This window comes from Cyanistes caeruleus, chromosome 13 (genome assembly GCF_971803275.1).
Source record: "Cyanistes caeruleus chromosome 13, bCyaCae1.hap1.1, whole genome shotgun sequence".
NCBI classification, from domain to species: Eukaryota; Metazoa; Chordata; class Aves; order Passeriformes; family Paridae; genus Cyanistes; species Cyanistes caeruleus.
Window position 1 is genome coordinate 10,036,280 of NC_141713.1, and position 14,585 is coordinate 10,050,864.

The 14,585-nt window shown below is 37.7% G+C and overlaps 2 protein-coding genes across 5 annotated transcripts in view; one reads left to right on the forward strand and one right to left on the reverse strand.

The window, feature by feature from the left end:
* Positions 1-14,585, forward strand: part of USP8 (ubiquitin specific peptidase 8) — a 54,354-nt gene that overhangs the window by 31,750 nt on the left and 8,019 nt on the right. The window contains exon 21 of one of the 3 annotated variants that reach the window (XR_015276047.1): positions 3,241-3,560. The exons of the other annotated variants lie outside the window; for them this stretch is intronic. The gene's annotated coding sequence lies outside the window, so the exon portion shown is untranslated. Of the gene's footprint in view, positions 1-3,240; positions 3,561-14,585 lie in introns of those variants that run through there. 3 annotated transcript variants of the gene reach the window in all.
* The window catches only part of TRPM7 (transient receptor potential cation channel subfamily M member 7), a 52,377-nt gene continuing 39,695 nt past the window's right edge, over positions 1,904-14,585 (reverse strand). The window contains exons 26-40 of one of the 2 annotated variants that reach the window (XM_086849886.1): positions 13,495-14,210; positions 11,421-11,497; positions 10,566-10,625; positions 9,408-9,489; positions 8,976-9,046; positions 8,461-8,498; positions 7,455-7,480; positions 7,054-7,104; positions 6,906-6,971; positions 5,987-6,270; positions 5,549-5,631; positions 5,019-5,224; positions 3,943-3,994; positions 3,746-3,852; positions 1,904-3,443 (exon numbers count right to left, since the gene is read on the reverse strand). In XM_086849886.1, the coding sequence (XP_086706012.1) occupies positions 3,313-3,443; positions 3,746-3,852; positions 3,943-3,994; positions 5,019-5,224; positions 5,549-5,631; positions 5,987-6,270; positions 6,906-6,971; positions 7,054-7,104; positions 7,455-7,480; positions 8,461-8,498; positions 8,976-9,046; positions 9,408-9,489; positions 10,566-10,625; positions 11,421-11,497; positions 13,495-14,210 (2,050 nt within the window). In that variant the 3' untranslated portion in view covers positions 1,904-3,312. Of the gene's footprint in view, positions 3,444-3,745; positions 3,853-3,942; positions 3,995-5,018; positions 5,225-5,548; positions 5,632-5,986; positions 6,271-6,905; positions 6,972-7,053; positions 7,105-7,454; positions 7,481-8,460; positions 8,499-8,975; positions 9,047-9,407; positions 9,490-10,565; positions 10,626-11,420; positions 11,498-13,071; positions 14,211-14,585 lie in introns of both variants that reach the window. The other variant, XM_086849885.1, reaches the window with a different exon arrangement.

The following is a 14,585-nucleotide window of genomic DNA, read 5'->3' on the forward strand; positions in this document are numbered from 1 at the left end:
AATGTATTATGATACACAAATCCACATGGGTGCTACCTACTGCAAACTCTGGGCTGACAATTAACTTCCCATTACTCTCACCACAAAGTGGATTATTGCAAGGAAAAGTGTTAATTGTGAAAAGAAGGATTAAACCATCAGAACTTTTTTCAGAGGCTTTGTTACATGTTAAAAGATCCTATTTTCTTTCCAACTGGTCTTTTAGGAATATTTAACATGAACTGTTACTACCAAGTCTCCAGCTGTAGTCTTTTTTCCTCTCCAAAATTCCTGCAGTGTTAAGACTTAGGGCATTAAGTGAGATGCAACCACAAAGAATTCAAGTGTAGGAAGTCACTGTCACAGGCTTAGAAACCAAAGCCTTCCTTTTCCAAATCACAAAGCTGCTGAGCAGCAGCTAAAAAAAGAGCTGCCCAGGAACTCTGTGTTTTGCCACAATGCATTTGGGATTGGTTTTCTCTGAAATGCTTCACCACCTAAATACTGCAAGAAAGCAACAATGACTTTGATGGATTAATTAAAAGTTTAAATTATGTAGGTTATTAATTTCCCTATATGAGAAGTACTCTTTCCTAGTAGGAAATTCACTGAAGAATTTCAGATTTTCACTAAAAAATATTAGTTTGTATTATAGTCCTGTATTTAAAAGCTAGGTTCTAAGAAGATATGCCCATTCTTTATTCTTGGATAGTTATCAGAAGTTCCAGTTCCATCACTTTCCTCCTTTTTGGTAATCTAAAGGAAATTTATAAGCGAAAGGATCACAACTCCTCCTTGTTTATAGAGCATTTCAAGACTGATGAGGTTTCAGCAGAGGAGTGACACTTGATGTTCTCAAGCAAATTGAATTTCATGGAATAGTTTCCATGTTGTCACTGCCCAGCATCAGCAGGATGTGGCACTGTCCAAACAGAGTCAGGCTGCTTTTTCAAACCAACTTGTTTTCTTCCTTTGCTACCAAAGGAGAGGCTACTTTCCCAATTCCTTCCCTAAAGGGTACTTGACATTTATTATTTTTTCCTGCAAGTATAAGGCAGATCACTTCTGAAAGTTACACATTTCTCCCCACTCAGTTTAGACATACACTTCTCATGTCATTCAAGCTAAGTCACACAGAGTAAGCTACTGCTCATGCCAGGCAGATGTACAGAAATATGAACAGTGGTAACCACTCCAAGTCTTACAGGCATTTCCCAACCACATTTTTCCCTTTTGGTCCTGAAAAAGCTTCAGGCCTGAGTCACTGCAAGACTGAGCAGGAGGAGCACTCCCCATGATCACTCACACCCATCACAAGGTGGTCACATCTGTTTATTTTGCTAAGAAATGAGTCACAAGCAGAACTACTGAAGACCAGTACATCAAAAATAACTAAGAAAGAACTGTGCGTAGTTAAGTATGTGTCAAGACACAGAAAGTTTCCCAGCTTTTACTTACAATTTTCTCAAAATGTTTTTCTTCTTTCATACACTGAAATTTGGTCACATTTTCAAAACACCGGAGACTCCTCTAGAAATCTCTCTCAATTTGCAGAGCCAGTCATGCTTACAGACTCAGTGCTGCTGTTACTTGGTGTTAGAAAGGTGCAAATACATCTTGAATATCTGCCCATTCCCTCCCAGCAACAGGAGGTGATGCAGTCAGGCATCTCTAAGAAGCAACTCCTAATTAAACATTGTGAAGAGCTATTTTTGACTCATTTACTCATTAATCCCCTCACATGTGTTTGACAACTATGACAGTTTTCACTTTTTTACCTTCCTAGTTTCTGGTCTTGGCCAAAGTTGTGATACCTCAAAGGCAAACAACTGCTTTGATCCAGCACAGCAATTTCTACTTTTCTGCATAAAGAGTTACTTAAATTCACCAAAATAACCTTTCAGACTGAGACAGAGAGCAAAAGTCTGTAAACAAGAATAAATTTATTTTAGATTCTTTAAAGATTTAATGATATACAAAATGTATACAGTATTATATCCTTATAACATTTTACCTTTCCCCATCAAACATAAAACACCATTTAAACAACTATTGTGTTCGTGCCTTAGGTCTGTATCTATAAGATACACTACTGAATAAAAAATTTATAGAGCTATATACTGCCCTTTTAATTAAAAATTACAAATTAGTACCTATGTAACAAAAAAAATCGCAGCATGAAACTTCAGTTGGACAACAGGTTCTTTTCTTGCTGAATGCTCAACAATATTTGGGACAGTTAAATTACATTTTATTGGCATGAAGGTGCATTGCAATCTCCCGTAGTTTACACAATGCTAATCCAATCCTAATCTCTCTTAAGTAAGTACCACAAATAACATAACATTAAAGATGTTTTCTACACAATTTTAAATACATTTACAAGTTATGTGTACATTCGGTTTCGATATACTGGTTTTAGGAGATCTTTGGAAGGCAGAACTTCTGAAGCAGTCACTACATACGTACAAGGGAAAGCACTTCCAACTTGTGTTCTTACAAGGCAACTTATTTGGACCAGCACAAACTAATTCTTCTATTAAATATGATTATACCAGTCTATCATGGCTTTGTTACTATTTGACAGTGACTTGATAAAATTGAAATGTGTAAAACAAGAAATTTCATTATGCACAATTCAGGCTCTATTTCACAAAACAAAAACAACCAAGCCCAGTTTTACAGTTAAAGAAGCTGAAAGAATCCTGATTCAGGAGACTCTCTCTCTCTCTTTTGGAACAGACCAAGTTCCTACCTTCAACTTCAGTCTATTGGCATCCTATATATGCCTCATTTGGCTCTGTCCTCTTCAAAAGGCCAGATTAAAAGACACCTGGTGAGAAAATATTAGTGGAACACTTCCGAAAACACTCTAAAAATACTCTGGCATTACAGAGGTAGGTGCTTTCTCCTGGTTTTGCTGATTGACAGCAAGACAAATGCCAGAAAGGCAAATGCTTTACCTTAAAACATCAACTACCAAAATCCTTTTGGTGGAAGGCATATTTCCCATCCCAGGACTACAGGAAGAAAATCCTCCACTAAACCAAAATAAAATAAAAAATAAAACTTTCTGCTTAAAAAGCCCCTTTAAAAACACATCTTAAATACTTGTCATTATTCCACCTTTAGAATGATCAGCTGCCACACTGCTCTGTAGATAGTTTTCACAAGTCGTAAAATCCTTAGATTATGGACCAGCCAAAATTCCACTTGTAAGACAATAATCCTTGTTTTGACAAGTCTTTCTTTTCATTTTAGTGAGGGAAAGATAAGTGACAACTTTGTGAGGTTCCATGAAGTTTGAACGAAGCCACTGAGTTGGTCACATCATCAGAGCATCAGACGAATAGAATTGGCCGGATCAGAATCTTTGGTGCAGCTTCCAGGCTGAATTGTCAATTCAGGGGCATCATCCTGAGGAAATATGATCTTGTCAGGTGTGTAATCGTTCCTCTTCAGATCTGTACAAACAGAAGAAAGTCGTAACTATTACTATTTCTTAAGCTAGTAGAATGGGCCATAAATGTCTAGCAGAAGAATTGAATATGCAAATGCACTTATAAAGAGGAATTCCAGGATATGCACTGTCAAAAAGGTTGTTTTTTGTATGTTTTTATCAGAGGTGCAATCAGAAGCCTAAAGTCAAATTACAAAACTGCTGTTTATTACTTGTTCCACTTTCACAGCATGCCTTGACTATTTCATTACATACTATACAACATCTCATGACATAAGTGTCTCAGGAGGGTACTGCAGCTCTTACCAGGAAGTTTCAGTTTCCTGCAGCAGGAATTACAGTGGTGCTTTGCTCTGAAGTTTTTTATTGCATCCTCTCCCAAATTGGCTGGACCAAACACCATATCATATGACCTTAGAAACAAAGTGCACATAAACATCACTTGCATTTGTTCTCTTTCCAGTGAAAAGTTCACAATACTTTAAGTCTTTCTTTACCCTTACCTTTTTTCCCCAGCTTTTATCACAGAGGGATCTGTCAAATTTTCACCAACACCTTCAGACAGCACATGAAGAAAAAGTTAAATCTGATACACTTCTGATTACATAAATATATTAATATTAAAAAGCCTTGGAATCCTTAGCTATGACTTCTCAGCTTCTCCAAGAATAAAAACAGAAAAAACCCCACAACAAACCCAACCCAAACTATACGTGATTCTCTATCTTTAGAAAATTGCTCCTAAACAAGCACTTGGTACTTCTCAGATTTCTTCCATCTATTTTTTTTTGCATTTCCTAGCTTGAGTTTTCACCCATGAGAAAAACCTATACAGTTCTCACTGCCAGAATACCTGGCACACAATTCAGGATAAAACCAGCTCACCATACTGGCACTATACAAATGTGCCAAAAAATAGCCGTTTTTTATGGCACATTTCTTTAGGAAAATATGTATATATTTAAATTCTCTGTGTTGCTGTAAGATTTAATACCATATTAGAACAACAAAGCTGGTGAAGGGTCTGGAGCACAGGTCCTGTGAGGAGCAGCTGAGGGAGCTGGGGGTGTTTATCCTGGAGAAGAAGAGGCTCAGGGGAGACCTCATCACTGTCTAGAACTATCTGAAAGGACACTGTAGCTGGGTGAGGGTCAGTTCCCAGCAACAGGACAAGAAAATGGCCTGAAGTTGCACTAGGGGAGGTTTAGGTTGGATATGAGGTAAAATATATTCACTGAAAAGGGTGCCAAGCACTGGAACAGCTGCCCAGGGAGGTGTTGCAGTCACCATCCCTGCAGGGATTTAAAAGCTGTTTAGGGGTGGCCCCCAGGCACATGGTGTGTGCTGGACTTGGCAGTGCTGGGTAAAGTTGGACTCTATGATCTTAGAAGTTCTTTCCAATCTTTATCATTATATGATTAGATAAGAAAATCACAGATCCAAACTAAGTAGAAGAAGAAGAAGAACTAAATAATGCCTGTTGTTTATTACAAACATACAGATTCTTAGCAAAATGCTATCAAAAGAAAAACCCACATAGACCTTGGTGACAGTTCAAGTTTCTAAGTCAGGGCTTTACCTTGCAGATCTAATACCAACAGTTCTCCTCTTGTATACTCATATGTCCAGTGGCTGAAAGCCAGCATAACCTCCTCCAGCATGTTAGTTGGGATTATTTCATCACCATTATTGTTATTATATTTTCTAAACTCTCCGGTCATGCACTCTTCAACTGCAAACCACTGGCCAGCAGAGTGGCAATATAAGAGGAAAACTTCCAAGAACCTAGTAAAAAGTACACTTAATGAATATAGTTGCAAAATAGAGATCTATCATTACTATTAGATTATTATTTGATTTACTAACAATTTAAATACTTTTAAACTATTATACAAAGCCATTTAGATGATCACACTAGATCAGAATCAGTGCAGAAAATATCAATGGAAAATACTGCTGAGGACAATTCTGTTTGCCACATTCACAGCAATATTCCAAGTCATATCCACATCTGAGTATCTTAATATATTTGATGCACCTGTTAATAACCTTGTAGGCATTCTCCTGAGCCAAAGACAAGCAATGTAATGGCAGTTTAAATACACTCACCTTGGAGAGTATGGGATGGATTTGGGCTTCATCTGGTTGAATGCAAAGGTCAGCTTCTGTGCTGCTCTCTGCTGCTGAATTTCCTGTGAGTCAAATCCACATTTCATTATGTAATTATTAGCTGCATTACAGAACAGGAAACAGCCTGTCCCTGCTCTCAGCAAAGAGTCAAGCAGTCAGTGGGAACAGTATCTATCTCCCCAAGACAGGGCAACAGATTACTTGCTTTTTAAATTATATCTGTATTGTAAGAATTTGAGCTCTTTAATTAAATAAGCTGTGCTGGAGCAGAATTTTTAACCCTTCTGCTCATACAGAACCCCAGACTAACTTTTTTCTTATTCTAGTAAGTATATACTAGTTTACGTGTGGGACAATGATTCCTGTTTAACATACAATGCCTGTTCGTATTTAATAATTGATAAAGATAGAACTTACTCTCAAGCACAAGTGCAACACAGTGTCCTCCTTATAAATGCTTGACCAAGTATTCACAACTTCAGGAAGAAAAGACTTGATGATATAAAGATGTCCTGATTTCAGGATATCATATTCTGACCATGTGCATACAACTTTGAGAGCTCGACGTAAACCTCCTCCCATCTCCTCTTTACTTAAAAATTCAATTTTAGCACAGAGCCCCAGCTGTGACCAGGAGGACATGCTGTTGTTCAGGATACTGGGAGAACTTTCTTCAAGGCGATACACAGTGACTGGTTCACCTGCGGTGCAGCACACAAAGCAATCACTGAATTGCATTTTCCAAGTTTGAAATTAAAAGTACTGGAAACCCACCATTTCTTACATCAAACTGCAGTATTAAGTCACTGCAGACATCTTGAATTACCAAAATTTAAACTGTCCAGTGGAATGACCCCTCTACAGCTTTTTTCACTTTCACAGCTTTTTTCAGAGCTACAAAATTTGTCCTCCTATTTAGACCTATTAATGACACTGTTCAAACAGCACTAAGAACACTGAATAAATGTTTACAGTTTAAACAAAAGACAACTTAAAGGAATCCTTCCAGAATAGCTTGTTATAAAACTGTTAGTACAATACTACCATCACTGTAACACCATTTCTGAGGACAACTATAATTAAATCTACATTTCATAATCAAGTGAGTTGCCCTAGAAAAGGTGTCATACTCACATATATTTCTGAGCATTCTAAGACAGAGACTAGACTTCTTTTAGTTTATTAAGACTTTAGTTTCACACTTGCTGTGAGAAACTGTGAACTTTGCCTTGATCCTTCTATGTTAGAAGATCAAACCAAATTAGAATCCATATAAGGTTTGCTTTTCTTCCCCAAAAGACCACAGGGAACCAGCAACAAGAAATACAGTTCTTACCTCTTGGAGGCACAGGAGTGAATGGAATGCTCTGTGATAACCTCATCAGGTTATTTCTTTCTACAGCTAGAGGAAAATTACAGCATTTGTTGAAGGATCTTATAAATCTCATTAAAAAGACAAACATTAGTTCATAAGAGGGACTGACCTGAGTAATAGTAATTGATATCCATGATAGGCTTGAAAGGAGAAGCAATGCCTGAAAAGAGATTAAGGAGAAAAAGAAAAAAAGAGATACTCTTGCTACTAATTTGTGTAGTAATATACCACACACAAAGATCATCTCCCAAGTAACTACAGTTTAAAAAGGATCTGCTGTGAAGAAAATTAAATATTGCACTTAAGTCTTTAGTACCTCAGAGGAAAAAAAATACAAATTGTAGTGCTTAATGCTAGGCTGTTTGTTTACAAAAAAAAATAAAATAAATCACAGTCTTGTGTGTCCAGTAAATTCCAAATTACCATCAATTAAATACATTCCCATACAAGATCCAAGAGGTGGGTTATATATAAAAAATCTCTCACCTTTAGAGCAGAAAGAAAACTTACCATTCAATGCATCTTCTTCTGATGGCCTGTGAAATTCCACAAAAACAAGTCATCTTCAAAACTTATTCTGTAGTCCCTGATTTTGACATATCATCCTAGGTCACCTTGTTAACCTCACAGTACCACTTTTATCCTGTTACCCTATTTTTCAAGGGCAGTACAGGTTTCTTAATTACAAAATAGTAATGGAAAGCTGTTAAGTAATCTCATGTTTTTAGAGCTACACTTTAAATACTTCCAAGTCATGCACAACATTATGTAAAGTTTGCATCACAAGAGCTTATTCCCACAGAGGTGCTTTAATTAAAACTTGTTCACAACAGCTTACCCTTCTGTTATCAGATAAATAAGGTAATGGCTTTAACAGTTAACTTAGGGGGTAATTGTTAACGAGAGCAATGTCTGCATAATTTCAGAGGTGGTTACAGTTTGAAAGGTTGGGTAAAGACCTTTGCCAGGAAGCGAGCTGCTCACTACGTGTCAACACAGTCATTTTCATGTTTTGCCCTCCAACATGTGACACCATAAATCTAAACAGAACCTGTTAAAGCATGATGAGAGCTCAACCTGACCCACCCATGAGCACCTGCAGCCCAGGGAGCCAACCCAGTCCTGGGCTGTATCCCAAGAAGAGTGACCAGCAGGTTGATGGGGGTGATTCTGCCCCTCTGCTCTGCTGTGAGAGACCCCAGCTGGAGCACTGCTTCCATCTCTGGGGCCCCCAAGGGAAGAAGGACCCGTTGGAGAGAGCCCAGAGGAGACCACAAAGCTACACTGAGGGCTGGAGTCCCTCTGCTCCAGAGACAGGCTGTGGGAGCCTTTCAACCCAAACCATTCTATGACAATCTTGTGATTCCAGTGAATACATTTGGTTATTTATTAGAAGAAAAAATCCAAACTTTGTGGATTTTATTCTCATTAAATGCAACTAAATACCACTATAGCCAAAGAAAACCAGATCAAAATACAGTGATAAAATTGCTCCATTAGTAGAAAGGTTACTTACATTTGACTGCTATTTGAAGGTCTGCCTTGTAGCCAATCCTTTAAAACAAAGGAGAGGAAAAACAAAGAGGGCTTCAGTTTTGTAAGAAATCACAGTATATTCAGTTGGAGGGGGGGGTGGTAATGTGTTTTAAGCTCTTGGAGTAGGGCCTGTTTATTGGAAATAAACCAGGCTGTACTGAACTGCAGTTGAATGGAGACCCAAATACAACCGAGCAATGGTAACTACAATTAAAAGAATAAATAAGGCTCTATATTCACTACTGTTTATGGATTATATAAGTAATTCTTTTCCTTAAAAGAAAAGAATTTTGATTTTTTTTCTACAAACAGAAAACAGCACAGATTTTCATAGTGAGAACATACACAACTTCTTCCCTTAGTGAAAACAGGTCTCCTGTTGCTTCCTAGAACAAGCAAGTCCACAAATCAGTATTATTTCTTTATCTGTTTCTTCTCCTTTATTTGTTCAGCTTGTAGTTCTGCTCAACAATGTCACAAAAGGTTGATACAAACCGTCAGTAAGGCTGCTTTAGAGTCGACTTGCTGAGTGTCCTCACTTGATGCTCTCCTGCTCTTGCTGTACACTACAAATGAAAAAGATTTGTAACTGGACAAAGAATGGCAGCTGTCACTGTCATCTGTTTCCTAACAGTGAGCAAATAGCTTAACATAGCTCTCATGAAACAAGCCTGACCCACAACTTTAAAAGAAGTTTGCAGTCCTAACTAGATCACTTTGCCTTTTACAACTCTGGCTGGCTGTGGCAAATACAAGGTAACAGAACTGAGCTGGCATGGCTAGAATAAGCAGAAAATTCAAGTACTACCAAACATGAAAATATTTCAAGATGATTTAACCATTTGTGTTTACTTTGCATCCTCTTAGGGTACCCATTAGCAAGGCAAGTTAGAGACATTAGGGGACCTGAACAGAGTCCAGACTTACTCTGCTCTGAGTGGGCTGTCAGAGGGTCAGTGAACCCACCACAAGAACTGGACTGTTGTAGGCCACTGTCAGTTTGAAGACCCTACCAAAAAAAAAAATAAAACTGCATTTACCATCAGTCATCATTACCATTATTGCTTTCAACTACTACTCTTGGAACACAATCTATCTAGCCAGCTTTTCTTTATAGGACTGGCCAGGATTCTTCAAAATTTCTGGATGTACTTCAAATACCTTACTGCACAGGAATGCACAAGTTGAGTGCATTAATTCAGCTAAAATGCTCTTCTCACAGTAGCCACCAGCTGTAACACTTTCAGGCACACATTAAAACTCCTGGCCCACACCAGAAGAGTTCTTTGCAAGGGAATGTTACTATAGGACACAACTACATAAACATTGATCACACTGTATCACTACAAGCACCACGTTCACCTCATCTGCTTCCTGCCTTTGTTGCCAATCAACTCTTATGTAAGAATGTGGCTCTGGCAGAAACTAAATTTCAATTTCCACCCACTTAAAATAGCAACAAAATGTAGTAAACCCCTGCCACATAAAAACCTATGGGTTATGAATGCAATTTCCTAATGGACATACTCCTTCATTGCAATTACACATTCTTGGAATATGTACTGAGGTGATCAACTTCTAACAACAATTTTTTTTTTTTTTTTTTTTTTTTTTTGGCAAAAAAAGGAGAAAGGTGGTTTCATCACAAACTAGGACTGTATGCAGTGGCATAGGGCTTACTCATCTATTACCTCCAGTGGTTACCTGAATAAAAAGTAAACATTCATTGTGCCCTGCTTTTGAGCCCAAAATTATAACAGTTAGGAAGTTGTTAGCACCCTTTTTCACCCTTCCCTTATTATTACACCCTTCTGTACTCTTATAGAATACACCCCACACACATAAACACATACACAGTTCTCTGTGTCTGCACGTGTCCAAAATGAGTCTATTATGTGTGGTTATGTGCATAACAACTATTTCTTTACATCCCTAAACACTAGAACCATTTAGACCTATGTCAAGGAGACATCCAGTTTACAGATAATGAGGTAAGAACAGAGACCCATGTCTTTACTGGAAAGAATACTTCTAGTATCTGTTGAAAAAAAACATCCTATTTAAATGGAAACTAACTTTACTTACTTGAAGTCTGGTTGTCTCTATACCCTCCAGTATGGCTTTTTTGAAGTCTTCCTGTTGCTCCTGTCAAGAAAAAAGTAAATTGTTAATAATAACACCAAAAAATCTGTGCTAAAAATACACACAAAAAGCTTTCTGGTCACACATTATACTCATGAAAAGGTTCAGAAGAAGCACTGTACATGTCATAATGCAATTCTCAGATGTATTCTCCCCTGAATGCACAACAGCTACATGGTGAAAATCAGTTTTCGTATACATATATATATATATATATATATATATATATATATACACACACACACTGTAGTACTTGGAAGGCAGGTTTATGATGAATCACTTTTCCATGTTAGTAATTTTATTTTTCTTTAGGGAAATGGAAATTATTCATTTTAGTTTATGACAAGTTTTCTTGGAAGCATAATGAACAATTTTTTTCACTTGTGGAAACTATATAGAGTCATCTTGCTCTATAAATTATAATGCACATCATTCTAGTCTTCCTAAAGGTTGATCTTGAAATTTATGAGTGTAAAACATTTAGTTAAACACTAATTATGGGATACTTAATTTTATCTCGATTCACAGTTGTAGTCATCTTAGCTTTCATAACCTCAGAGCTTGTTTATTCTTTCACTAGTATCCTATTATGAAGCAACAGTACTTGATGGCAGTTAGGGTTGCATGAGTTTTCACAGGATTTTTTTTTAATCATGAAACAGATGCAAAGCGCAGTTTGCAAGGAATGTGTACATTTGATGGTATTTGGTCTTAGACTTTTTCCAAACGTACTGTGACGTTACAGTTCAAAAGAAAATGATCCCCATTAACATAATTGACAAAGCCTTTCGTGCTCACCTCGATATCAGCACTTCTTTCCTTCATTTTGCTGGCTGCCTCTTTGAACCGCTGTAGGTCCATGCTGTCTCTGTGACCTTTGACACAGTGAATTCAAAAAGAGTATTCAAAATCAAAGGCAACCTCCAATGTTCTGACCATGCCAACAGTCTGCATCACCATAGCAAAGGGTTACAAACCACCTAAGGTCTGTGTGCCTGTTTGTACCAGGAAAGACTTTACAAACACACTAAAGTAAAGATCAGTGTAACAATATCAAACTATTGCCTTTCCCGCACTGAGGTGTGGAGCACCACAATTCAAAAAGTAAAGCTAATATTTTAAATTTTTACTCAAGCGTATGCTCCTCACAGGAAAGGAACAAGGCCTGGATTACAGTACTTTTACGTATGCTTGACAATTGAAGGGAAAGTAGACAGTTTCCTGGAGGTAGCTTTTACAATATACCCTTCATCCTCCCAATTGCAAGAAACACTTTTCAGAATTTTCCCAAGCATGTGGCTTTATAATAATTTAAATCTACTTGACTTCACAATTGAAACCTGCATGGTATCACAAGTCTTATAAATTGTGGACAGTAAAAATGAAGGGTATGTTCTAAATGCTAGAGATGTCACAGGACCATATACAAAAAATCTGGCTCCAGTAAATAAGTATAGTTAGTATTCAAAGTTATTAGTGGTGAAGTACATTTAAAGATTAGATAAGAGTTGTACAATCACTGCCCAGAATTCCTGTTTAGCCTTGCTTTCCTTTTTCAACCATGAGGCACCACAAATAGCTAATGTAGGTAACTTAGAAATCCAAGCTTCACGGCGGTAGAATAAACTCTTGTCTAGAGATTTAAATTTATACAACCTCAGCAAATCTCTGGAAAACTCTGAGACATCCCTAAACAACTAGAGCAAGACAACACCTCTGCAAGCAACCTGACAATGCCAGATTACAATCTTCTACTAAACTCTAAGCATACTTAAAGCATTATCTTCTTTACAGGGATCAGTTAGTAAACCCACACCTGTGTTTTGCAATGGATCTGCCACTGTTTTACCATTCAAATATGTAGGTAACAAACCAAAACTATCCACCATTTTACTGTTGAGCAGAACTTGAGGGAAGGCAAAATGTTGTATTGAATTGAAGGACTTTGGAAGCTTCCAAAACTACAGCCCCAACATAGATAAGCCTTGGCAACAGTGGAAGATCCCAGCTGTAACAGTGTTTAGAAATACAGTATAGGAGGAACCCTCAGCTTGACACAGATACCACAAAGATATTTGTCCAGGACTCCATCAGCCTGAGTAGTGTTCTGTAATTACGTCAAGAAATAGACAATATTTTTGATTTATGCAATCAGAAGGTAGGAGCTTTATGAGTCACAAAAGGTTTGTCTACAGTGCCCATACCAAGTTGTACAGCTGCTAATTGCCCAAAACTGCTATACTAAACAACTGGATAATGTTTTTCAGAAAAATATTGTCTATGTGACAGAATTATGGAGAAATTATAATTTCAGTTAAAAAAAAAACATTCAAGCAACACAGGGAAATTAGAGATGTTAAATGCAAAAAAAGCAGAGCAAAATGGTAGAATAAAGTCACCTGCAACCGGAATACACCCAAAATACCATACAATTCTTGATAAGTCAAACCTTGTGGCTTAGATTTGGTCCACAGTTTATGAAGTAGTCCCATAAGGATGTTAGAACATAAATCTCGGGTTTGCAGTTCCATTGCATGGACATGCTGACTTTTGGAAAGTTCATCTTTAATATTCAATTTTCCATGTGAGCCGCCACAGTTGACTGTTGACGTCAAGTCGCCCGTTGACAAAGAGAACTTCGTTTGGGGCTTGTTCTTCGCTAACTTGACAGGGGACTGGTGAGCACATTTGTCAACTCTGCAGCTGTAGTTATCATTAGTGTCATTCTCATCATGAATAAAACCACAATTAACGTATCCTCCATTTTCAACACAAGCTTGGGTGAAAGCAAGGCAAGCAGAGCCAGAAGCAAGAGGATAAGAGCAGCTAATAATGACTTCAGGACATTCAGAATCTATTTTGTTATACTTACCCACAAATGCACCAAATTCTACATTATTATCTCCTTCTGTAGCCTTAGAGAAAACAGTCTCTTCATGCTTTACTGCAGAATCCAGCTGACTTTTGCAACTGGGTCGAGATGGAGTGCTAACAAAACACTTTGTTGTTGGGGATGTTACATGTGGCATGCTGTTGGATGAGTTGCCTAATTTTTTACTTTTACTAGTGGATTTTGAGATCTCTGCAGCCTGTATTCGCTGGCGAAGTTCTGGAGGGGAAATAGCATTTGAAAATAAGGCACTGCCTGAGGAACCTGCCTCTTGGAAGTTTTTTTCTTCTCTTCGGGAAACCAGAGCCAACTCCTGACCAATTGTCTTATGGTGGACTTCTTTGTCATCCCGGATAGAAATGTTACAGAGTAAAGCATTATTGCTCTCAAGGCCTCCTTGCGGGAAAGAACCAAAGACATTTCCAATGCTGTGCTTTTTCCACACAGATGATCTGAGAGAGCCATCCTCAATGAGATTTTGTGCCAAATGTTTTGAAATGCTCAGTTCCCGGGTGATTTCATTATGAACCTTGCTGGCTTCTGAGGCTTTCTGCGCAGTCAGGGTTTTCAGAGTATCCACAGTTAGAGCAGACAGATCCTGGAGGTGGCCAATCTGTGAATCTAAAGACTGTAATGACCTTTTAATGTAGTTGACACGATCACCAACTTCCTTTATCTGAATGCACATTTGTTCCACCCTAAGAAAAACCAAATTATGAAGTAGATATGAAAGGTATTTTTCTCAACACACAAAAGAAACATCATAACACTTTCTGTCCATTTAATCAGGGGGAAAAACAACTTTGAAATGTCACAATAATACGCTAGCATTGGACTGTTTTGTAATACAACATTTATACATACTTCTGAATCACAGAATTAAAACAGCTATCAATAGAGGGCCTACAGCACCAGTTTCTTAAAACATCATGGGAAATTAAACAATACGATTGCCTCAGCTTACTGCTTCTACAGACCAAGAAGCATCAATGACATTATAAGTTTCTGCATGGCAATGGAAAGTTACCATGTAAAATTTGCATAAACACTTTCTATTCTTGAGCTGCATTTCT